The 26,160-nt window shown below is 37.5% G+C and overlaps 1 protein-coding gene across 2 annotated transcripts in view; it reads right to left on the bottom strand.

Annotated features, from left to right (window-relative positions):
* The window catches only part of COL4A5 (collagen type IV alpha 5 chain), a 309,426-nt gene that overhangs the window by 91,207 nt on the left and 192,059 nt on the right, over positions 1-26,160 (bottom strand). For both annotated transcript variants that reach the window (XM_054723296.1, XM_054723239.1), the window contains exons 26-30: positions 25,997-26,089; positions 25,795-25,899; positions 23,577-23,674; positions 20,883-21,033; positions 4,509-4,622 (exon numbers count right to left, since the gene is read on the bottom strand). In XM_054723296.1, the coding sequence (XP_054579271.1) occupies positions 4,509-4,622; positions 20,883-21,033; positions 23,577-23,674; positions 25,795-25,899; positions 25,997-26,089 (561 nt within the window). The remainder of the gene's footprint in view (positions 1-4,508; positions 4,623-20,882; positions 21,034-23,576; positions 23,675-25,794; positions 25,900-25,996; positions 26,090-26,160) is intronic.

Below are 26,160 nucleotides of genomic sequence, written 5' to 3'. Positions count from 1 at the left end.
GGCTTTGATGCTCACTGAGTCTGCACCTTGAGTGTGTCTCTTATAAATGTGAAGTGTTGTAATCTGGATGGTCTCACTCTGACCTCTGGGTACACTGGCTCTTAGATCTCCAAGGAGGTGCAAGGTCAGCCACTGTCTGGGGCTGCCCAGCAGGGGCTACAGAGACATCTACAGATTCCTCCTCTTTGTATGGGGTTTGGAAGTGCCCAGCTGAGGTTCAGCTGTGAAGCAAGGCTGGCCATGCTTTGGGCCTTCTTTTGGAAACTCTGGGGCTCTCTGACCCAGCTGCAGTTTGACAGGTTTTAGGTAAAAGCACAGGTCATGCATATGCAAAAGCCAATGCACACAGCTTGGGTAGGGTTATAAATTGGGTGGGGTGGGGTCTGTGGGAATCACCAGGTTGGAGCAAATAGCTATGGTTGCCAGTCAGCCCTGAACTAGAGAAGTCCCCAGTTCTCCGTGTCCCACACTCCTGTGCAGGAACAACGATCACTGCGAGCCCCTCTAAGAGAAAGCTGACCTTGCATTCCTGTCCCGATGACACAGTCCAGTTTCTCCCTGTATGTGCCTGGGTCTCCCAGAGTCTTGCCTGGAACTGGAGTTCAGAGCCAGCAGGATCTTGTATCTCCTTCCCGATTAAAAGAGTAGCACATCCAGATCCCAGCACTTTTCGCGTCTCTGCACCTCTTACCAGTCTCAATGCGCTTTCTTCACCTCTCTAGTTGTGGAACTTCCACTCAGCCAGGTTTCCCGTGGTTCTGGGTGGTAGTTGTTCTGCCATTTATTTGTGGTTTTGATGTGGTTGTGAGAGGCAACAAGTATATGTGTTTACCTATGCCGCCATTTTGGTTCTCCTCAAGGTTTCTTTCTTTATTCTTATTTTTTATTGTATTAAAAATACTATGCTGTACTTTTAACAGCATTGATTTGTTCCATGAACACTGCCAGGAATAGTTATTCTGGTATAATCAGGATGAAGAAAGATAAATTAAAAAGCTCTGTTGAATCTCTTTATACAATAATAGGAATTATATGGATATATCTATGGAGGTCAAGTACATTAGGGCTGTATAAGTACTTTAAATTTATTGGTAGGTAAATGGAACTAGTTAATGGAAAAAAAAGGAAAATTTCAAAAACATGTATTATCTGTGAGAATTTTACACACACACACACACACACACACACACACACACACACACCCTACAGCCCAGGGGTTTTATAGCCACTAACATTTAAAAACTGTAATGTACTCTCCATCTATGATAATGACATTAATAAATCTTTATTTATTTGATTCACATTAGTCATGATGAATTTGAACCATTAAGCCACGTAATTTTTCCTGACACTAGACAAGCATTATAACAAATTGTGGACTTGGAAGTGAGTACATTTCAGTGATTTCTAGAAAGATTCATTAAAGCAGTTATCTTCTAGCTAATGGCCAAGTCAAGTAATAAGAATCCAAAACTTCTATTTCTGCATGGAATGAAAAAGCACTTTGTTTTTTGTCCCTTGGCATTTTTCTTTATTTCCCTGCTGTCAAATGAGGGAATAATATTCAACAGGTCCTTAATTTATAAACACATATTAAACTGTAGAGCTTGCCTTGAAAAAGAGAATGACAAATAGTAAAACTTAATTAAACAATCTCAGAAAACAAGTAAAAAGAAAAATCTGAAAAGCATAATGAGAATATTTTACTCTGGAGAGATGACAATACAAAACACTTTCCATTAAGTTTTCTATTAGAAGATGAAACCTTAAGCATATTAAATAAAATTCTTATTTAAAAAATTGGTAGTTAGAATTTCAACTATGCAGTATAAGTCAGGGATATAAAGATATTAGTAATAGCCTTGCGGATCTCCCTGCTATTGAGACAGATGAACAGAAGTGATTACATTTTTGAAATGGGCTAAGATAATATTTTGCTTTGGTGGTCTAATAAAATTTACTTTAAAAGTTGAGCACATATGTGTCAAATACAAAATGTGGTCTATTTTGTGGCAAAAACTTGTGACTTGAGAAAATTTCTGTATTAATATGAATGCACTGGATACATTTTCATGCCAGTTGTTGTTAACTTCATTTGTTTGTTGAGCAATATTAAGATCTTGAATTCTATGGCAAAGTACATAGAATGGTGGGCAAAAGTATGTGAAGAATAATTATAAATAATACAATAAATAATAAATAATAATACAAGTATATGCTCTGTTACGTGTACCAACAACTGTAAACCTACTTTTGCCCACATCGTGTTTACAGAAGAAAGAGGAGAGCTTAAATTCAGCACCATTACTTTTCTCCCTGCCCATCCTATCTATACTTTATAAATAGATATACCCACATAGCCATCAATTAAAAAGAGGGAGAGAAAATTAGACAAATGAAACATTGTATAAATGTATTTTTATTTTGTTCAGAATGGTGTTAACAGTCATTTCTTTATTCTTGCTCAGCTATGATTAAAAAATTCAAAATACTTTCAAAACCACATGAATTTGGGGAAATAAAATAAATTTTAAAGAACCATATGATTTCACTCATCTGTGGAATATAAAATTGAAAGCAACAAATAAGACAAACAAACAAATAAAATACTCATAGACACAGACATGGTAGTTACCCAGGGAAGGAGGTAGGAGAGGTAGAAAAGGGTAAAGGGAATCAAATATATTGTAACAGAAGGAGGTTTGACTTAGTCTGGTAAATAAACAATGCAAAATACAAATGATGTATTATAGAATTATATACTTGAAACCTATATAATTTTATAAACTAATATTACCCCAAGAAATTTAATAGAAATTTAAAAAAAGAAATTACAAAATACAAGAAATGATAAATTCATTTTAGCCATCTTTGTAGAACTGCAGGCCAAGACTATAATGGACAATCCTAAAAATTAATTGATTTTTTTTTCTTTAGGTCTCTCTGTTATGATAGAATTTTTTTTCATGAGTGTTGAAACAGCTGCTTTTAAAAAATCTGCTTCAAAGTCACACTGTAAATTTTCTCATTGTTAAATCAATAGTGACATGTTAGGGGCCATATGAAAGGTACAATGTGCCATAAAATAAAATTTTTAAACTGGACATAAACAAAAGTAACTTTTACTCTCTAGGATTTTTATATTGTTAATTGGTATTTCTAGATTTTTAGCATGATAACTAACAAAATACTGCCATTTAAGGTCAGAAAATATATTTCCTTTGTTCAAAGTCAATATCTGTAAATCTGAACTGTGTGTTTGTCATCTGATGTGTTCAAACAAATTAAGTAATGATTAAATGTTCCATATTTGTTTTAATTTTATGAATTATTACAGTGTTTTACAATAACATAATGTTGGCTCAATAGTAACCAAGACTATGCCTACTTAGATTAAGATGAAAAGAATTCACATCACCAGATGGCTCAGAATCCACAAATTCAAGTAAGTTTAGAGTGCTTAGAAGTTGTAAACCCTCACACAAATGTTTCTTCAGTACAAGCTGACAAAAGCTTTTTTGCATATCTATATAAAAAGAGTTTAGTCCTGGCTGGGTGGCTCAGCTGGTTGGAGCGTTGTCCATATACCAAAAAGTGTGTGGGTTTGATTCTCAGTCAGGGCACATACCTGGATTGTAGGTTCAATCCCTCTTCAGAGCGTATACTGGAGGCAGCCCATTGATGTTTCTCTCTCACGTTGGTGTTTATCTCTCTCCCTTCCTCACTCTCTAAAAATCAATAAAAACATATCTTCAGTTGAGGATTTTTTAGAAAGAGTTTAGAGTGCTTATAAGTTGTAAAGTGATTGCTGATTTATGGGCACAAGAGAAGAAAATTTATATCATTTTATTAAAAAAGAATGAGAATGCCAAAAAATATTTTAGCAGAATGTTAACTCTAGTTCTCATGTGTTAGGAAATGTTAAAAAGATTCCACAGAACAAGGTCTATTAATACTATACTAGTACATCTGGCCCTAGCCAGTGTGGCTCAGTTGATAGAGCGTCGGCCTGTGGACTGAAGGGTCCCAGGTTCGATTACGGTCAAGGGCATGTACCTTGGTTGCGGGCACATCCCCGGTAGGGTTGTGCAGGAGGCAGCTGATCGATGTTTCTCTCTCATCAATGTTTATAACTCTCTATCCCTCTCCCTTCCTCTCTGTAAAAATCAATAAAATATATTAAAAAAAATACTATACTAGTACATCTAGCTACTCAGGTCTGAAATAATCAGGACTAGACGTCCTTAGGTCTGTGATTCCAAGACTCCAACTAGCCCAACAATTATATGCTGTGACAATATAAGCAATTATAAAATAGCATTATAGTTGATAGATGAAATTTAAATGAACAGGGAGGAAAAATATCATGGATTAATTAATTATACAAGTAGACATGTTACCTCTAAAATCTCTTTCAGAAAGACATACATAGGTTACACATTTTGAAGAGCTAAACAACATCTATACAATCAGTGCTACTACAAAATATACATTTACTTCAATCTTACCAGGTTGGCCTATTGGTCCAGGAATCCCTGGTGGCCCTGGTGGTCCCTGAACACTTATTCCTGGTAGCCCTGGAGGTCCCCTTGGCCCAGGTTGTCCATTTGGTCCAACGTCACCTTTAAGAAATAAATATAGTTTTATTTTGCATATTAGGTGCCCAATTGTTTTAGCTCCCTTTATTGAAAATACTTATTTTTCTACTGAAAGTGACTTTGCAACTTTGTAAAAAATCAAATTGCGAAAGTCTATTGTTGGATTTGCTTTGCTAATATTTTCTTGAGGATTTTTACATCTATGTTCATGAGGGACATTGGTCTGTAGCATTTTTTCCCTTTGCCTGGTTTTGATATTAGGGTAATGCTGGCCTCATACAATGATTGGGAAGCAACCCATCCACTTCAATTTTGGGAAAGAAATAGTGTGTAACTGATGTTATTGCTTCTTTAAATGTTGGCTAGAATATTATCAGTGATGCCAAGTGAACCTGTAGTTTTCTTTGTTGGGATAATTTTAACAACAAACTCAATTTCTTTAATAAATATCTGAATTATCTATTTATTCTTCAGTGAGCTTCAGTAGTTTGTACTTTTCAAAAAATTCATCCATTTCATCTAAGTTGTCAAATTTATGGGTGTGCAGTTGTTTGTCATACTCCCTTGTTACTCCTTTAATTTCTGTAATAATGTTCTATCTTTCATTCCTAATATCGGTAATATGTCTCTTCTCTTTTTTCTTGATTGGCCTGGATAAAGGCGTTTCCATTTTATTGATCTTTTCAAAGAACTTCATTTGGTCTCATATTATTTTTCTATTGTTTTTCAGTTTGTAATTCCACTGATATCTGTTCTTATAGTTATTTTGCTCTATCTTCTGCTTGTCTTCTTTATTTTGTTTTTCTTGTCTAATTTCTTAATGGAAAAAGTTAGATACTTTTTTTGAGATTGTTCTTTTCTCTAATACATTTTTTTCACATATGAATTTTCTTCTAATCACTTCTTGATCTGCATTCTACAACTTTTGATATGTTTTTTCATTTTAATTCAATTCAAAATACTTCCCTTTTGGTTAATGGATGATTTAAAAGTATTTTTGTTATTTTCTAAATATGTCAGGATTTTTACAGATAGCTTTCTATTACTGATTTCTTGCTAAATCTGTTAACAGTGAGAGAACCTACTGTATGATTTAAATACTTTTAATTTGCCAAATTTGTTTAATGGCCCAGATTATGGTCTATCATGGTGAATTTTCTGTGTGCACTAAAAAAGAATGTGTTTTCTGCTCTTGTTGGATGGAATGTTCTATAAATGTTAATGTTGAGGAGTTATGCTGAAGAGAAACTCCTGACATTGCCCTGCTACAACACTGTAGATCCTATCCTTGTATCTTTCTACATGAAGGCAATGCCAAGTATGGCTCAGGGTAGTTGAATGAGCACGAAAAATCTATTTGGATTGAAGGCCACCGGATATTGGGCATTACAGTATCTCAATTTTCTATCTGTAATTTTAAATCCTCTTTATTAAAGAGAGATGCCATCCATGGCTGGTGTGTCTCAGTTGGTTGAGCATCGTCCTATGCACCAAAAGGTCACAGGTTTGATTCCTGGTCAGGGCACATGCCCAAGTTGCAGGTTCAGTCCCCACTCAGGGTGTGTACTGGAGGCAACCGATTGACTTTTCTCTCTCACATCAATATTTCTCTCTCTCCCTTCCTCCCTCTCTAAAGTCAATAAAAACATATTATTAAAAAGAGAGCTGCCAAAATTGTATTATCTTAAGGTGCCACAAAAATCTATCTCTCCTGATCTTCCACAGTTTCTCATAATTTAAAAAATGTTTTTAATATTTACTACTTTAATTCCTATTTATATATTGTGTATTGGGGATTTATTTAGTTGAGACCACTTACTCAATTACCAACTTTTAAAAAAATCTATTCTTTCCCCATTGAATAATGATGCAATTTCTGTTAAAGACCAAGTTTCTGTGTATACATGAGTATGTTTCTGAACTCTATTATATACCAGTTTACTACTTGTCTGTTCCAGCACTGGTTCACAATGCTATAATTACAATGATTTTGTAACACGTTTTATTATATGCTTGATAAACATTAAGTTTTAGAATCTGATATGCCAAGTGCTTCCAAAATATTCTTACTTAAATTCTCATTGAAAACACATTATATTTATAGACAAACTTGGGAAGAGTTGACATCATTGAGTCTTTTTATCCCTACATATAATTTATCATTAAATTAATTCTACCTTTTCTCATGTTGCTTATAGAGTTTTATTTTTTCCCTCAAATACATTAGGCACATTTTTCTTATTGATTTCTAGATATGTTATAGATTTTTCAAGTTATATTTCATTTCTTTCAATATTTCCAAACACATCATTCTATTTTTCACAATGATACTTTTGTACATTATTCCAGCTACCTGGAACATCCTTCTTTAAAGATTCAGTTCAAATGGCACTTCCTTAATGAAGCCTACTGAGGCACCTTAGATGAGGACCTGAACAAAAGTAAATTATAAACCAAATTGTAGACTGGTAAAACCACTATGGAAAGCAGTTTGGAAATTCCTAAAAAATTAATAATAGAGCTAACATACAACCCATATGACCCAGTAATCTATCTCCTGAGTATATCCAAATAAAAACCCTCACAATTAAGTGTTTGAAAAGATATATGCACCCCATATGTTCATTGCAGCATTAATCAGGGTGGCCAACACATGGAAACAACCGAAGTGTCCTGTGATAGAGGACTGGATAAAGAAGATGTGGTACATATACACAATGGAATACTACTCAGCCATAAAAATAATGAAATACTGCCATTTGCAACAACATGTATGGACCTTGAGAATATTATGCTAAGTGAAATAAGTCCATTTGAAAAAGCTAAGAACCATATGATTTCACTCACATGTGGGATATAAAACTGAAACTTGTTAACACAAATAGCATTGTGGTGGTTTCTAGAGGGAAGGGGGTGGGGGGAGAAGAGAGTCCTAATATGTGGTGATAGGAGATTTGACTTTGGGTTGTGGACACACGGTGTGATATAGAAATCCACACCTGAAACTTATATGATCATGTTGACCAATGTCACCCCAATAAATGTAATTTAAAAAATAAACCAAACTGAATACTCCAAAAGTCATATTTTCTTCTTTTTTGTTTAATCTGAATCTAATGTTTCATCTTAAGCACATTTTCTTTCTCATATAGTTCTTTTTTTATGGGTATTAGTCTTATTAATTGATCACTATGTCACTTTAAAAGTCGTGCCTAAATCTCTCCTATATTTTAGTTACTAAGTTCTAATAGCCAGCCACTGGTATAAAGTGTGCCTGGTAGGTGAACTTTATTATTATCTGCTTGCTGAGGTTTGGCTGTTGTATATTGATCTAAAACATTACTGATACATATTCATAAAAGTTCTTATTGAAATAACCACTCTCATAGTATAATGCCACTTCAATTTTATTACAACAGAAAGCAGTCTCTGAGATTTAAGAGCAGAGTCTATGCCTTTGTGTTTCTAGTGATTCAAGTAGTACCTGGCACTGAATAAGAATATAATAAATGGAGGGAGAAAAGAAATGGCAGCTGAATAGACACGTTCTAAGCCTGGTCCTGAGGCAAAGAGTAAGAACAGCTGAGATTCGCACGGGGAGTGTCTGTTGGCAAGCTAAGGCACAGCTAAACTCCAGGAGAAGGTGGAGGAGTCCTAGGCAGGGTTCCCCTGACCATGCAGCACCCACAGTGGCTGGGTTCCCTCCCGGAGCAGCGGACTCATAAGAGGAAAACTTGCCATCTTGGAAGGAAAGGAGGGTTTTATTGGAGGCCTGACTTTCTGCAACAACGGCGAACACTGAACAGCTGTGAGCACCAGAACACTGGCCCCCAATCTGTGCAAACACACGGATTCAAAGGAACTCTTCACTGCACCAAGAAAAGGTCAGATTTCGCGGGGATAAGGAGAGAGAACTATATAACCAGACATCCGGAGAAGAGAGACCATGGGGAAACAAAGAAACAGCCCCCATAGGAAATAAAAGCAGGCATCACCAGAAAAGGAAGTAAATGAATTCGAGGCAAGCAACCTATCAGAGAAAGAATTCAGAGAAATGGTCATAAGGTGGCTGAAAAGAATGGAAGACAAATTCGGCAATATGAGTAAGAACCAAGAGGAAATGAAGAAGAAGCAAGAAGAAATGAAAAATGACATTTTTCATGCTGTAAAGAACTCAATAGAAAGCATCAAGAGTAGACTAGATGAAGCAGAGGACCGCATAAGTGAGCTAGAAGACAAGATGGAAAAAAATACCCAAATAGAACAGCTTCTAGAAAAAAAAAAATTAGAAAGCATGAGGAGAGCCTAAGGGAACTTCGGGACAACACGAAACAAAACAACATCCGAATAATAGGGGTACCAGAAGGAATGGAAACTGAGTAAGGAATAGAAAACCTGTTTGAAGAAATAATAACAGAAAACTTCCCTGATATAGGGGAGAAAAAACCCACACAAACCCAAGAAGCTCACAGAGTTCCAAGCAAAATGAACCCCAAAAGACCGACATTAAGGCACATTATAATTAAATTGGCAAACACCAACAACAAAATAAGAATCTTAAAAGCGGCCAGAGCCGAGGCCGGTTTGGCTCAGTGGATAGAGCGTCGGTCTGTGGACTGAGAGGTCCCGGGTTCGATTCCGGTCAAGGGCATGTACCTTGGTTGCGGGCACATCCCCAGTGGGGGGTGTGCAGGAGGCAGCTGGTCGATGTTTCTCTCTCATCGATGTTTCTGACTCTCTATCCCTCTCTCTTCCTCTCTGTAAAAAATCAATAAAAATATTTTTAAAAAAAAGCGGCCAGAGAGAGAAAGAAAATTACATACAAAGGAACCCCCATCAGACTAGCAACTGATTTCTCAACAGACAGACACTCATCAGGCAAGAAGGGAATGGAATGAAATATACAAAGTCATGCAAAGGAAGGGTCCGAATCCAAGAATACTGTACCCAGCAAGGCTATCAATCAAAATTGAAGGTGAAATCAGGAGCTTCACAGACAAAAAAGGACTAAGGGAGTTTATCACCACCAAACCAGCAATGCAAGAAATGCTAAAGGATCTGCTGTAAAAAAAAAAAGAAAAGAAAAAGAAATAGGAAGCAAAGAAGGAACACAGGGGTATAGAATAAAAATGGCAACAAATAAGTACCTATCAATAATAACTTTAAATGTAAATGGATTGAATGCCACAATCAAAAGACATAGGGTAACTGATTGGATAAGAAAACAAAACCCATATATCTGCTGTCTACAGGAAATCCACCTCAGAAAAAAAGACGCATACAGACTGAGAATGAAGGGATGGAAAAAGGTTTTCCAGGTGAATGGAAATGAAAAAAAAAAGCTGGGGTAGCAATACTTATATCCGACAAATTAGATCTCATAGTGAAGGACATAACAAGAGATAATGAAGGCCACTTCGTAATACTAAAGGGATCAATCCAACAAGAAGAAATAATTCTTGTGAACATATATGCACCCAATACAGGAGCACCCAAATACATAAAAAAAACTCCTGGAAGATATCAAAGGAGAGATTGACAGCAATACAATCATAGTAGGAGACTTTAATACCCCACTATCACCATTGGACAAATCCTCTAAAGAAAAAATCAGCAAAGAAACATCAATCCTAAATGACTCACTAGACCAGATAGAATTAATTGACATCGTCAGAATATTTCACCCCAAAGCCACAGAATATACATTCTTCTCAAGTGCACATGGGTCATTTTCAAAGATAGTACATATGTTAGGACATAGGCAAAGTCTCTCCAAATTTAAGAAGAGAGAAATCGCCGAAACCGGTTTGGCTCAGTGGATAGAGCGTCGGCCTGCAGACTCAAGGGTCCCAGGTTCGATTCCGGTCAAGGGCATGTACCTTGGTTGAGGGCACATCCCCAGTAGGGGGTGTGCAAGAGGCAGCTGATCGATGTTTCTCTCTCATCGATGTTTCTAATTCTCTATCCCTCTCTCTTCCTCTCTGTAAAAGATCAATAAAATAAAATTTTAAAAAAGTAGATAGAAATCATATCAAGTATCTTCTCAGATCACAGTGGCATAAAACTGGAAATCAACTACAACAAAAACAATCCAAAAAAATCTAATACATGGAGACTAAACAGCATGCTATTAAAGAATGACTGGGTTACCAAAGACATCAAGGAAGAAATAAAAAACATCATGTCAACAAATGACAATGAAAACACAACAATCCAAAGTCTATGGGACACAGTGAAAGCAGTCCTGAGAGGAAAGTTCATAGCTCTACAAGCCTACTGCAAAAAACAAGAAACAATGGTAATAAATTACCTAACCCTACAACTCAAAGAGTTAGAGAGAGAGCAACAAAAAAAGCCCAGTGTAAGTAGAAGGAAGGAAATAATAAAGATCACAGCGGAGATAAACGACATAGAGACCAAAGAAACAATACAAAAGATCAACAAAACCAAGAGTTGGTTCTTTGAAAGGATAAACAAGATTGATGAACCTCTAGCCAGGCTCACCAAGAAGCAAAGAGAGAGGACCCAAATAAACAAAATCAGAAATGAAAGTGGTGAAATAACAACAGACCCCGTCAAAATACAAAGGATTGTTACAAAATACTATGAACAACTCTATTCCAACAAACTGGACAACCTGGAGGAAATGGACATATTCCTAGAAAAATATAACCTTCCAAACCTCAATCAGGAAGAATCTAAACAGTTCAACAGGCCAGTAACTATGGAAGAAATTTAAGCAGACATCAAAAAGCTTCCAGCAAACAAAAGCCCGGGGCCAGACGGCTTCACAGGAGAGTTTTACCAAACATTCAAGGAAGAACTAAAACCTATCCTCCTCAGACTATTCCAAAAAATTCAAGAGGAAGGAACACTCCCAGGCTCCTTCTATGAAGCCAGCATCACCCTAATACCAAAACCAGATAAAGACAACACAATGAAAGAGAATTACACACCAATATCCCTCATGAACATAGATGCCAAAATCCTCAACAAAATTCTAGCGAATCGGTTCCAGCAGTACATCAGAAAGATCATACACCATGACCAAGTAGGATTTATCCCAGGAATACAAGGATGGTACAATATCCGCAAATCAATAAACGTGATACATCACATAAACAAATTGAGAGATAAAAATCACATAGTCATATCAATAGATGCAGAAAAAGCATTTGACAAAATCCAACACCCTTTCTTGATAAAAACTCTCAACAAAGTGGGAATAGAAGGACCATACCTCAACATAATAAAAGCTATATATGATAAACCCACAGCAAACATCATACTCAATGGGCAAAAACTAAAACCATTTCCCCTAAGAGCAGGAACAAGACAGGGATGCCCTCTTCTCACCACTACTATTTGACATAGTACTGGAAGTATTAGCCATTGCAATTAGACAAGAAGAAGAAATAAGAGACATCCAAATTGGAAAAGAAGAAGTAAAGCTATCCTTATTTGCAGATGACATGATATTGTACATAAAAAAAACAAAAGACTCCATCAAAAATCTAATAGATTTAATAAATGAATTCGGCAATGTAGCAGGATACAAAATTAACGCCACGAAATCTATGGCATTTCTATATACCAATACTGAACTTACAGAAAAAGAGACTAAAAAAGCAACTCCATTTACCATCAACCCCAAAAAACTAAGATACCTCGGAATAAACTTAACTAAGGAGGTAAAAGACCTATACACGGAAAAATTCAGGACACTGAAAAAAGAGATAGAGGGAGACATAAACAGATGGAAGAACATATCGTGTTCATGGATTGGTAGAATCAACATCATTAAAATGTCCATACTAACCAAAGCAATCTACAGATTCAATGCACTCCCCATCAAAATACCAACAGCATATTTCACATACCTAGAAAGAACTCTCCAAAAATTCATCTGGAATAAAAAAAGACCCCAAATAGCAATAGCAATCCTGAGAAAGAAGAATAAAGTAGGAGGGACCTCAATACCAGACCTCAAGATGTATTACAAAGCCACAGTTCTCAAAACAGCCTGCTACTGGCACAAGAACAGACATAGATCAATGGAACAGAATAGAGAATCCAGATATCGACCCAAACCACTATGCTCAATTAATATTTGACAAAGGAGGCATGAACATACAATGGAGTCAAGACAGTCTTTTCAACAAATGGTGTTGGGAAAATTGGACAGATACATGCAAAAAAAAATGAAAGTAGATCACCAACTTACACCATACACAAAAATAAACTCAAAATGGATCAAGGACTTAAACATAAGACGGGAAACCATAAAAATACTAGAGGATTCCACGGGCAACAAAATCTCAGACATATGCCAAAAGAACTTCTTCACTGACACTACCCCTAGGGCAACGGAAGCTAAAGAGAAAATTAACAAATGGGACTACATCAAAATAAAAAGCTTTTTTACAGCAAAAGAAACCATCAACAAAACAACAAGAAAACCCACTGTATGGGAGAACATATTTGCAAATGCTATCACTGATAAAGTTTTAATCTCCAACATCTATAGGCAGCTTATACAACTTAATAAAAGGAAGATAAATGATCCAATAAAAAAATGGGCAACGAACCTAAATAGAAACTTTTCAAAAGAAGACAGAAGGAAGGTCAAGAGACACATGAAAACATGATCAAAGTCACTAATTATCCGAGAGATGCAAATCAAAACAACAATGCGGTACCATCTCACACTTGTCAGAATGGCTATCATCAACAAATCAACAAAGGACAAGTGTTGGCTAGGATGCGGAGAAAAAGGAACCCTCGTGCACTGCTGGTGGGAATGCAGACTGGTGCAGCCACTGTGGAGAACAGTATGGAGTTTCCTCAAAAAACTGAAAATGGAACTCCCATTTGACCCAGTAATCCCACTCCTGGGAATATATCCGAAGCAAATAGAAACACCAATCAGAAAGGATATATGCACCCCTATGTTCATAGCAGCACAATTTACAATAGCTAAGATTTGGAAACAACCTATGTGCCGGTCAGCAGATGACTGGATCAGAAAACTATGGTATATCTACACAATGGAATAGTATGCTGCCATAAAAAAGAAGGGATTCTCATCATTTGCAGCAACCTGGATGGAATTGGAGACCATTATGCTAAGTGAAATAAGCCAGTCAATGAAAGAAAAATACTACATGATCTCACTCATTTATGGATAATAAAGAACATTATAAACTGATGACCAAAAATATAGATACAGAGACAGTAAAGCATCAAATAGACTGTCAAATTATAGGGGGAAGGTTAGGGAGAGGTGGGGTAGATAAGAGATTAACTGAAGGACTTGTATGCATGCATATAAGCATAACCAATGGACACAAAACTCTGGGGGGTGAGGGCATGTATGGGTGTGGGGTGGGGGGGACAATGGTAAGATATGTACACATATAATACCTTAATAAAAAAATAAAATAAATATAAATAAATAAATAAATAAATAAATAAATAAATAAAACAACTTAAAAAAAGAATATAATAAATGTTTGAGAATGAAGGCAATACATGGCAGACAATCCCAAATTCTTTTTTCTTCTAGAACCTTAAGAACTGTACTTGGGTTTAATATTTGAGAATGGTTCCTATTAGAATATTAGGGTTCTATACTTCTTTTCCAAGATCAGTCAAATGCTGTTAAGAAGCTGTTTAAAATAGGCTTCAACCCATTTCTTCCCAACCCCTGTCCCAAGGACATTTTTATAAATAAAATACAATGGATGAGTAATTTTCATAGAGACTGCTTGCTACATAGCTTATTGATTGGAATGTCTCAATCTATAATTTTTATGGTCACAGGTCTAAGCTGGGGGAAGTAATTGGTGGGAAACATTACCTATAACTTTGAGTGTTACCATTTATAGCTGACCTGAATTGTTTGCTAGCAGATAGAGCTCTTATCTAAGGATAATTTGTACTGAGGTAGTTTGAGGCGTTGGGTGGCAGAATCTATCATGGTTAAGTTGGGTAATGTTGTCTTATTGCTTTAATGGAAATCAATCCAACATGTTTCAGAAGCATTAAGCTGTACAGATTATTCTCTGGGAGCCAAAATATTAGCCAGTAGAGTCCAATTCCTTGTAAACCAGAAAGGAATAAAAATTGCCACAAAAGCTAGGCCAATTCTATTCCTATATATAATTAGGTGGACCAAAATCAAGAGGGTATAAGAAACCAATAGAGAAATTAGCAAAGGACATGATCAGCTTATCAGAAAAAAAAATGTGTCATTTAAACATATAAAAAGATGTTCAATTTTACTCATAATAATGTAAATAAAAAACTAAACTACCCTAACATTAAAAGCAAAGGACCTAGTATATCTAAAGAAATTTTTTAAAAAAAGAAGAACCAAATAGAGGAGTTAATTACCTGGCATTCAGTCTTACTGCAAAGCCATTTATATAAACTATTGATACTGACTTAAGAAAAATAAAATAGGTAAGTAGAATTGACAACACAGAAATAGACCCACTCATATATAGTCATTTGATCTTTGACATTGATACCAAAGTACTCTAATTGGGAGGGAGTTCTTTTAAGCAAATGGTGCTGAATAAAAATTATTTGAGATGGTTGATAATCAAACATAAAAGTTAAAACTATAAAATTTACAAAATAAAATATAGAATATCCTTGCAACTTTGAGACAGGGAAAGTTTTCTTAGATAAAACATAGTAAATAATTATATAAGAAAAAAACTGAAAAATGAAACATCAGTAAAATTAATTCTTTTGTTTATCAAAATATACTAATAAGAAAATGACTAGACAGGAACATTTGAGAGCTTATTCTCTGGTGTATGTCATCAGATTGGCTCAATAAACTTTTTAAAATTCTCCAAAAAAGAAAATGAATAGGCAAGCCAGATAGGGATAAAATACTCATAAACCAGTATGACAACAGACCAATATGCACAATATATAAAGATTACTTCCAGCTTAATACAAAGAGAAACAACTCATATTTTAAAAAGGGAAATATTTTTGTATCTGCACATTATCAGTATATGTAAAAGAGCTTAACATCTTTAGTCATTAGGGAAATGCAAGCTAAACCAAAATATATTACCAACACACCTACCAAAATTCAAAAATGAAAAGAATTATAGCACCAAATGTTGGAGAGAATATTGAACAATTGAAACTTTCATACAATATTGGTGGGAGTTAAAATGGTACAACCATTTTGAAAAAACCTCCAGTAGTTTCTTATACAACTAACATACACCTATCTTATGACTCAATAATTCTATTCTTAGAAATTTGCACAAGCAAAATTAAAGCAAATATCCATGAAAAGACTTTTAAAAGATTATTCTTAACAGCTTTACTCATAATAGTAAAAAACGACACTGTCCTGTGCCCATAAACATAGAATGGATAAAGAAACTTCAGTATATCATAATAATAAAAGGCCAGAGGTGTCATGACCTAAACGACCAAACAACTGGTCACCAAGAGGTACGTTGAGCACCTCTAAGTCCCTCCCCCACCTCCACACCCGGCCTGCAGGCTCCATTGCTGCATGGCAAACGGAGAGCCAAGGGGAACCAGGCTGGGTGGCAGTGGAGCGGGACTGGGGATTGGCCCCTGGGCGCAAGGCAGACCACCTGGTCCCTTCCCCGAGCTGGCAGGCTCAGATCTATCCTCAGTTTCTTCTGAAAGGAACATGGCGCCTTCACTGTGCAGCTTCCTGGGATGCGGACTCACCACTGTGAGAGGCTCCAGAGCAGAGACTTCAACAAGGACTTCAGGGCCTGCAGTGACCCTCAGCCTTTACTGCTGGGAGGTGGATGGAGATCATCAGTTTTAAAGCACAAATATCCTCTTTGGGAAAAACCGCCACCTCCCTACTCCACAGCTGCTTCCATGTCTGCAAGAAACTGTGCATGCTCCTCCCTGCAGGATGGGGGAGGGGCTGAGCCAGGAGGCTGGGCCAGTGCAGGGATAGAGGGAGGGGGGGTGGAGCAGGAGCAAGGGGGCAGCCCTGGTTCCCTGCATCTCCTCCCACAGGCATAGCCCTTCCTGGTGTTATGATAAAAAGAGTTGTGTTTTTCTAACTCTGTCTGGGTAAAGGAAACAAGTGTCTGTTGACTTGTGATCTTACTTTCCCAGCCGCCAGTTAATCCCTCTGGATGCATCATATCCAACCTCCAAAGGATCCCAGGGGAAGGTTCAACTTTCATTCCATAGTTGAGGAAACTGACCAATAAACACATGGGTCTCATGCCTTAGGGTCTTCTCCCGCAGAAAACTCTGGGTAATAACTCAGATTGTATATCTAAGGGTATATTTTCTTCTGTTTTCCTGTTTAATTCAACCCCAGGAATCAAATAATACAATAAAGAATAAAATGAGTTCAGAGGGCTCAGCATTGTATTCCCAGGGCCTTTGGTCCCAGGCAAACCGCAGAGCTCAGTTATCCTGAGATGAAAGAAAAGGAAAGAGAAACGTGAAAGGTTTCCCAGCTCAGTCACAGAGACATCTCATAGCCACATACTAAGGACACGGCATTAACTTAGGGGTGGAAAGGACACAAATGGAATAGAAGATGGAGCCATTTCCGTTCAGATTCAAACCAAGTTAAGAGGCAGAAGAAACACTGGACGCCATGGAAGAATAAGATGAAACAGTCTGGTAGGGAGTGTCACAGACCTTACAGGGACAGTACACGAGGTTCCAGACATGACGGGAGGAGAGAGGGGGCTGGGTGAGAGGAAGTGCATGGAAAGGCCTGGGAGTAGGAATAAGAGGGTAATATGTGGAAAGTGGGACCCACCAGGTGATGACAGGGGGCAAGCCTGTGGGAGGTGGCCAAGTGCCCCCACCTCTGCTGAGGGGTGCATGCGTCTGTCCTGGGAGCTGCGGCTGATAGAGAGGGAGGCTATGGCTCTATGTGGATGAGTTACCAATGAGAACCTCCCTGCAGCCACAGTACTGGGTGTTCTCAACACGGTGGGAGCACAGGATCATGTACACAACGTCATGAAAGAAAAAGCATCCTATTCCCAACTTATTCACAGACTTCTATTTCTGGTATCTATATTTCAATGTGTCCATAAGTACATTTGGAAAAAGAAAAAAAGATTTGTACATGATATGACTGCATCTTTAGAAAACCCAAGTGATCACAACCAGAGCACTTTTAACACCTAATGAGCCGAATACACTGATGAACAAAAATGGACCCAGAGATACAGACACATGAACAGACTGTGGAACCTCAGAGGGAAGGCAGCGGAGGGTGGGTGGATGGGAAGAGATCAACCAATGACCTTGTGTGCATATATGCATCACCCCTGGACACAGACAATGGGGTGGTGAGGGCCTGGAGGGGTAGTAGGCTGGAAAAGGTTAATGGGGTGAAAGGGGACCTATGTAAACCATTCAACAATAAAGATTTAATAAAAAAAGTAAAAAAAAAATAAAATAAAAGCCAAGAATAATTGCCCTGGCCAGGTGGCTCCATTGCTTGGAGCTTCATTCTATACATTGAAAGGTTGCAGGTTTGAACCCGGGTCGGGATGTGTACGGGAGGCCACTGAGCAAGTGGTGCCTGGAGGAGGGAGACTCCTTGGACCTAAACACAGTCCAGGCCTCGCCCATGATCCAGGGCCCATCCTCTGTTGAGTGAGACCACACCTTCCAGCTTCCTGTCGAGTCCCTGGTCTCTGAGTCATAAGGCCGCTTCCCCATGTTCCCCAGAATGCATTGCTCAGTAACCATCTATACTAATAAAAGGGTAATATGCTAATTAGATTGAACATCCCTCCGGACAAAGCCATGGTGGCAGGGGCTCAGTCAGAGGTGGTTAGGTGGATCAGACCTGCAGGGGAGAGCAATTAGGGGCAACCAGGTTGGCATGCAGAGTGGTTAGGGGCAATTAGACAGGCAGACAGGTGAGCAGTTAGGAGCTAGTGGTCCCGGATTTTGAGAGGGATGTCCAATTGCCGTTTTAGGTCCAATCCCACTAAGGCCTAAACCAGCAGTCGGACATCCCCTGAGGGGTCCCAGATTGGAGAGGATGCCGCTGGGCTGAGGGACCCACCCACCCCCCGTGCATGAATTTTGTTAACCAGGCCTCTAGTTTATAAATAAAAGACATAATAATAAAAATAAATAACTACTGATATACACAATAACATGAATGGATTGCAAAAACAATATTCTGTGTGGGAAAAAAAAAACCTCGCAAAGAAAAGACATACTGTATGACTCCATATGGAGTTCTAGAATAGGTAGAATTAATTTATGATAAAAGTCATTATAATATAGTTGACAGTGTGGATGTTGGGGTGGGGACCTAGAAAAGGACAGAAAGGAAATTTATGGGATTATAACTTGATAAAGATTTGGTTACACAAGTGTTTATCAAAATCAAGCAAATGTACCTTTAGGATTTGTGTATCTCATTTAATGTGAAATTTATATTAAAAGAGAAAGAACAACCATACAATTGTAGTTATGATATGCATGCTAAAGTAATTAGGAAGAAGTATATGGCTATTTCAATTTATGTTGAAATGCATCAAATGGGAGTTCCATTTTTAGTTTTTTGAGGCAACTCCATACTGTTCTCCACAGTGGCTGCACCTATCTCAAGAAACTAGAAACACCAATCAGGAAGGATATATGCACTCCTATGGTCATAGCAGCACAATTTACCATAGCTAAGATTTGGAAACAGCCTAAGTGCCCATCAGCAGATGAGTGGATTAAAATACTGTGGTACAACTACATAATGGAATACTACACTGCAGTAAAAAATAAGGAATTCTTACCATTTGCAACATCATGGATGGAACTGGAGAGCATAATGTTAAGTGATATTAGCCAGTCAGAAAAAGATAAATATCATATGATCTCACTCATTTGTGGAATATAATGAACAATATAAACTGGTGAACAAAAACAGATCCAGAGACAGAGAAGCATTGATCAGACTGTTAAACCTCAGAGGGAAGGTCGGGGAGGATGGGGGTAAGAGGGAGAAATCAACCAAAATACTTGTATGCATGCATATAAGCCTAACCAATGGACACAGACACCAGGGGGGTGAGGCAATGAGTGAGGGGTAGGGGGACAATGGGGGGGAAGGACACATATGTAATACTTTAATCAATAAAGGAAAAAAGAAAGCCCCCCCCCAAAATAAGTGCATCAAAAAATAAATCAATGAATGGAGAAAGCAATGGATAGATATGTGATAAGTCATGTATAGTAAAATGTTAAAAATAGAATATCAATGATGGGTTTACAGTACAGTAATAACTGTAAAATTCTTTCTACATTATATATAGAAATTTAAAAATTAAAATGTTGTTGAAGAGATAAATGTTAATTGTAGAACCTAGGTGGTGGATAGATAGGTTTTCATTATACAACTATTTTTTTCTGCTTGAAAATTTTCTCAATAAAATGTTTACAAGACTATACTGAGATACCTACTTATTCCATCAGGTTGGCAAAAATCAAAGAGTTTGTCAACATACTTATCAAGGCTGTGGGAAAACAAGAATACTCATACATTGCTGCTGGAAGTGTAAAATGGTACAAATTGAGAGGAATATAATAATATCTAGGGATTCATTTCCCTTTAATTCAGAAAACCCATTTTCATTTACTCTATTTTGCTATCACACCTGTACCCATATAAAAGAACATGTATGCAAGGTTATTTACTGTTATGTTAATTCTAATAAGAAAAAAACTTGTCAAAAAAACTCAGAACAATCTAACAACCAGTACTTGTTAGAATGAACTATGGTATAACCAAGCAATTCAACATTAGTAAGCTATTTGTAAAAAATAAAGATCTCTATGTACTGACATGGAGTGATATCTAGTATATAATTTAACAAAATAAGTAAAGTTCAAAAAGTCAAAGAATAGTAAGTACATTATCATTTGATAAAGGAAATTATAGTATATTTTTATTGGTTTATATTTGTCTGAAGGAACACTAGAACTAATTAAATAAATAATAAAAACGGGTACATATGGAATGGGGAGGAACAGAGTGGATGGAGATGGGGTAAAAGGAAGATTTCTCAGTGTTACTTTTGCACATATATGATCATATTATCTACACAATAAAATAAAACACAATGATATCAATGAAGGATGGAAAAAAAGAAGTGGACAGAGTGGCAGCATAGACTTTCTAGTTAATTGGACTTATCACCCATAAGCTTTCCCAATCGTTCCAATATCTATAAAAGTTAAAAGCAAATTGAGAAGTAGCAACAGGTTCCATACCTTTTGGTCCAGGTAGCCCATCCAATCCAGTGTGTCCGGTAGGACCTGGAGGTCCTGGGAAACCACGATCCCCCTTTGGACCAAGTGTTCCTTTGAATCCTGGAGGTCCTGGAGGCCCAGGTGGCCCATGTAGCCCAAATCCTGGTTCTCCCTAGAGCATACACATAACAAAACACAACAAAAACTCCTATGACTTTTTCAGTATTGATTGTTTACAAGAGAGAATTTAAAGCAGAAAATACAAGGTAATACTTCCCCCACACACACCCATGGGTGATGGAATAGAGTAATTAAATGAAAAGTAAGTGGTAAGTTGGAGAGAACATCTGGAAGGATGGGAAATGAGGCTTAGTAAAACAAATTAAATGATTTGGACTGGTTTCAGGACAAGAAAAAGATAACTGAGAGAGCATGAGACTAAACCCAAGTGAGGAAATGTGATAATAGACTGAATATTAGATGATTATTTTTATTTGTCTAAGTATGGTAATGGAATTGTGTTTTTTTGTATAAAATGTCCACTTACTTAGAGATGAATACTGAAGTATTTTAGGTAAAATGACATGATTTTGAGATTTAAGTTAAAATATTTCAGCAATGCTCAGGACCTACTCAAGAAGGCAAATAATCCTTTCCACTAATATTTACAGGGTAAAATAAGATTGTTGTCAGAGTAATAAATTTGACAGTAAAATAGTAGTCAAGTTTTCAGGCAAATTTAAATTGGCTAGTTGAAACAAGTGAATATTCTAGAAAAATTAATTGTACTGGACAAAAAGGTGTCCCTAAAGTGTTAACTAACATTTTTATTGGTAGTTCATGTCATGATAAAAATGCATACCATGTAATGAACCTAAAACAGTAACATTATAGTGCTAAAAATTAAAATTTAAAAGCCATCAAGACTACATTATAAAATTTTCAAAAGCATCCTAATATTTAAATCAAAGGGGGGGGTAGTAGAAGAATATCATGTAAGGAAAAATATCCTGTAAGTAATTACATCTAGAAAATTAATACTTTAGAAAATTAATTGTAAGGCTAAAAGCAAGACATCCATGAAAAACACACAAGGTGTCAAAACAAGCCAGAAGAAAATCATTTGGGCAAAAAATGAAATAGGATTACAAGTCAAATTTATAGAAAATATTCGTTTATTAACTTTTGGTCGAGAATATGTTTGTATATTTTCAGAAAACAACTCCGAGACCATGTGGATTCCAGCAACAGAGAGGAATTGACAGGACTACTCCAGCCATGAAGACAGAAGAGAAGCAGTCCAGAGACGGAAGACGCTGATGTGGCCTTCCCTTACTAGCAGTTAGCAGCTGTGCATCACTGCAGGTTGCCCAGGACCAAACCAGATAGATTCGGACCTGCATTACCACCATTTGTCCACCATCCAGATCTGAAATGTCATGGCTGACATGTACACATAAGGAACTGTGTGACATTGAAATTGGGTCTCAAAAGAACTGTTGGCCCAGAAAGAAACTCACTACAGACTGATTCATTTGCCTGTCAGCGTAACCATTATTGCTTGTCTCATTTTCGGTTCTTATAAGTGTATTTATAATAGCACATGATCTCACTCATCTAGGGGAAATAATGAACAACATAGACTGATGAACAAGAACAGACCCAGAAACAAGGAGGCATGGATCAGACTGTTGGGCCTCAGAGGGAGGGTAGGGAAGGGGGGGTTAAAGGGAAGAGATCAACCAAAGGACTTGTGTGCAAGCATATGAGCCTAACCAGCGGTTAAGGACAACAGGGGTGTGGGGGCATGTGTGGGGAGGGGTGTGGGCTGGGAATGGGAGGATGAGGACAAATATGTGATACCTTAATCAATAAAGAAATTAAAAAATATATATATTTCAGCAAAGAAAGAGGGAATAAAGCAAATATGATAAAATCTTAATAATTTGAAATCTGAGTGATGGATATATGAAAGTTAATTGTATTATTCCTTTTATTTTTTGTTCATTTGAAAAGTTTTATAATAAAATAAAAATAATTAATCAATAAAGAAGTTGTTTTTCATGAGAGATGGTGTCGTGGTCAGTAGTTCTTCCCATGGGGAAAAGTTGTAATGATGAAAACACAGGAAGTTTAAATTAATTAAGCACCAAAAATAGAGGGACAGTTAGGATAAATACATACCATAGCAGTTTGCTGAAGGTTGACTGAACAAAATTTTAAATTGGCTAAGATATAATAAAAGGAATGGAAAGTAATTCAAACACATTTATCATCATCATAATCATTAAAAGTTGATAGCAGTGATTTGCAGTGTGTATTTGGGAAAGAACTGGGACAGAGGGACATTTCTTGACATGATATTCAACAGCATTTCAAACAATCATCACAGAGAGGTACGGACAAACATAAAATGGGTTGGTGATGCTACAGAGAAGCACAGGTGGGGGTTGATGATTGTATTCTTTTATCTATAATCTCCTATCTCATTAAATAATTGGTCACTGTAAAACAGGTTCAAAATGTTTTTTTACTTCAAATATGACCTCTTTGACTATTAAAGACTGTTTTGGGTTAAATATTTTTAATGAAAATATAATCAGTTAAGTTTAGTTATCTAGCGAAGACTTGGGATGATGTGCAAGTCAAAATAAAAAGCTAAGGCTAAAGAAGATGGGGAAAATAAAAAAGGGGAAAAGAACAAATGTCCCAGACCTTTGGTCCTGGAGAGCCTGGTGGCCCAGAAGGGCCTTCTAGACCCATTCTTCCAGGTGTCCCAGGTGCTCCTGGAGGTCCTGGAATTCCAGGAAAACCTGTAAAATGATGTCATTTTAAATCTCCAAATAGAAGACACTATAGGAAAGATACCCAAACTCCCAAATGAACAATGTTTACCCTATCCAATCATGCTTAGTGACTACAATAAGAGGTTAAAACCACAATGACATTTTAGATGACTACTTAAGATCAAGCTTTACATATATTTGGTATTCCCTCTCAATCACCTTATGGTCCTATCGTTTTCAAAAAGGGCTAATATGTGTTGAAGATATTCTCTTCTAAACTGGAATGAAGGCTATTATGAGGCAAAACTGAACATAAGGAATGAATCTCACACAAAAATGTAGAAAATATTTTCTTCTACTTATATCTAAATATATAGTATACAAAATGTCTACCATATAATTCCGGAAATGAGCTAAAAACAATTGCAGATACTACACACATATATACACACAAAAAATTCAAATCTGACCCTAAGTCATTTAGTGTGAGTAAGGATGTTTGGCACTAATCTCAGAAGAATTCACACTCTTGCCATTCATGATAATAAATATTGTGAGGAATAAAACATAACTGTAGTAACAGCTTTTTAAAATTTCAGGAAGTCAAGAGAATATGATTTAGAATAAAGCATTATTTGGTTACATGTGTGCAATAAATATGTTTTCTGCTTAATGCAATCCATTCATTTAACAAACATGTATTGACTGCATACTATGTTCTAGGAACTGTTTTAAGCCCTGAAAATACAATGATGAACACAAAAGATAATAATTACTGCGATTTTTAAAGCTTATATATAATTTTTAAATATCTGTGATTTAGACATTTTCTTGTCTGTCTGGACTATTTTAAATAAAAAAAATGAAATTATAGTTCATGCATGCTGTGACTTTCATTTTTACTAGAGGCCTGGTGCACGAAATTCGTGCATTGAGGGGGGTTGTCCCTCAGCCCAGCCTGTACCCTCTCCAATCTGGGACCCCTCAAGGGATGTCCGACTGCCCAGGGATCGGGCCTAAATGGGCAGTCGGACAACCCTCTCACAATCCAGGACTGCTGGCTCCCAACTGCTTGCCTGCCTGCCTTCCTGACTGTCCCTAACCACTTCTGCCTGCCAGCCTGATCACCCCCTAACCACTCTGCTGCCAGCCTGTTTGCCCCAACTTCCCTCCTCTGCCGGCCTGGTTATCCCTAACTGCCCTCTCCTACAGGATTGATCACCTCCAACTGCCCTCCCTTGCAGGCCGGGTGCCTCCCAACTGCCCTCTCCTGCTGGCCATCTTGTGGTGGCCATCTTGTGTCCACATGGGGGCAGGATCTTTGACCACATGGGGGCAGCTACATTGTGTGTTGCAGTGATGATCAATCTGCATAGTACTCTTTTATTAGATAGGATAGAGGCCTGGTACAGGGGTGGGGGCCAGCAGGTTTGTCCTGAAGGGCATCCCTGATCAGGGTGGGGTTCCCTTGGGGCGTGGGGTGGCCTGAGTGAGGGGCCTGTGGTGGTTTGCAGGCCTGCCACGCCCCCTGACAACGCAAGCGGAGGCCCTGGTATCTGTAATTTATTTTCCTTCTACAATTGAAACTTTGTAGCCTGGAGCAGAGCCAAGCCTGGGGCTCCCTCCGAGGCCCACAGCCATTTGTGTTGGGGTTATAATTGAAACTTTTTTGCCTTAAGTGGGTGGGCCCAGCCAGGGTGTGTGGAAAGCTTTGCTTCCCCTGTTACTAGCAGCAACCCTGGCCTGCTCTCTCAAACTCCATTCTGCCGCCATTTGTTTGAATTTGTTTACCTTTTATAATTGAAACTTTGTAGCTTGAGTGGAGGCTTAGGCCTGCAACGGCTGGCAGAAAGCTTGGCTTCCTCTGTTACCTAGGAAACCTTGCTCTCTGTGGCTGTAGCCATCTTGGTTTGGGTTAATTTGCATACTCACTCTGATTGGATGGTGGGTGTGGCTTGTGGTCGTGGCTTTGTGGGTGTGTCGGAGGTATGGTCAATTTGCATATTTGTCTATTATTAGATAGGATTCTTTATAATAAGTAGGAAAAAAGGTATACTTTATGTATTTTATTGTTGACTAAACTATGTCAAAGAATAATGTCATACTAATCAGTTAACTTACCCTGCCTGCTACACATTCCTACATACCTTTGGGACCAGGTGGTCCAGGAAGCCCGATTCCAGGGATACCTGGCTCTCCTTTGCTACCTGGTATTCCTGGCAAGCCTGGTTGGCCTGGGAGTCCAGGATCACCTGAGGAGAGAAGCAACAGTTTTTTTTTAAAAGAGAAACCTTCATATAAAGCAGCCAATAAGTATTGAAGGTCTGGTCAAATACATTCTTCACCTACCTGGAAGACCTACTTCACCATCTCTGCCTGGAATACCAGGCAGGCCAGGCTTCCCTGGCTGGGTTATAGTCTGACCTGGTTCACCTTTAGGACCTAAGGGAAAATGGGAATCAACAGTGAATAAGTGTTCTCTTGACTAAATATATCTTCTAATTAAAAACACA

This window comes from Eptesicus fuscus, chromosome 1, assembly GCF_027574615.1.
Source record: "Eptesicus fuscus isolate TK198812 chromosome 1, DD_ASM_mEF_20220401, whole genome shotgun sequence".
In the NCBI taxonomy this organism is placed as follows: domain Eukaryota; kingdom Metazoa; phylum Chordata; class Mammalia; order Chiroptera; family Vespertilionidae; genus Eptesicus; species Eptesicus fuscus.
This window is presented reverse-complemented; position numbering and strand designations above follow the sequence as displayed.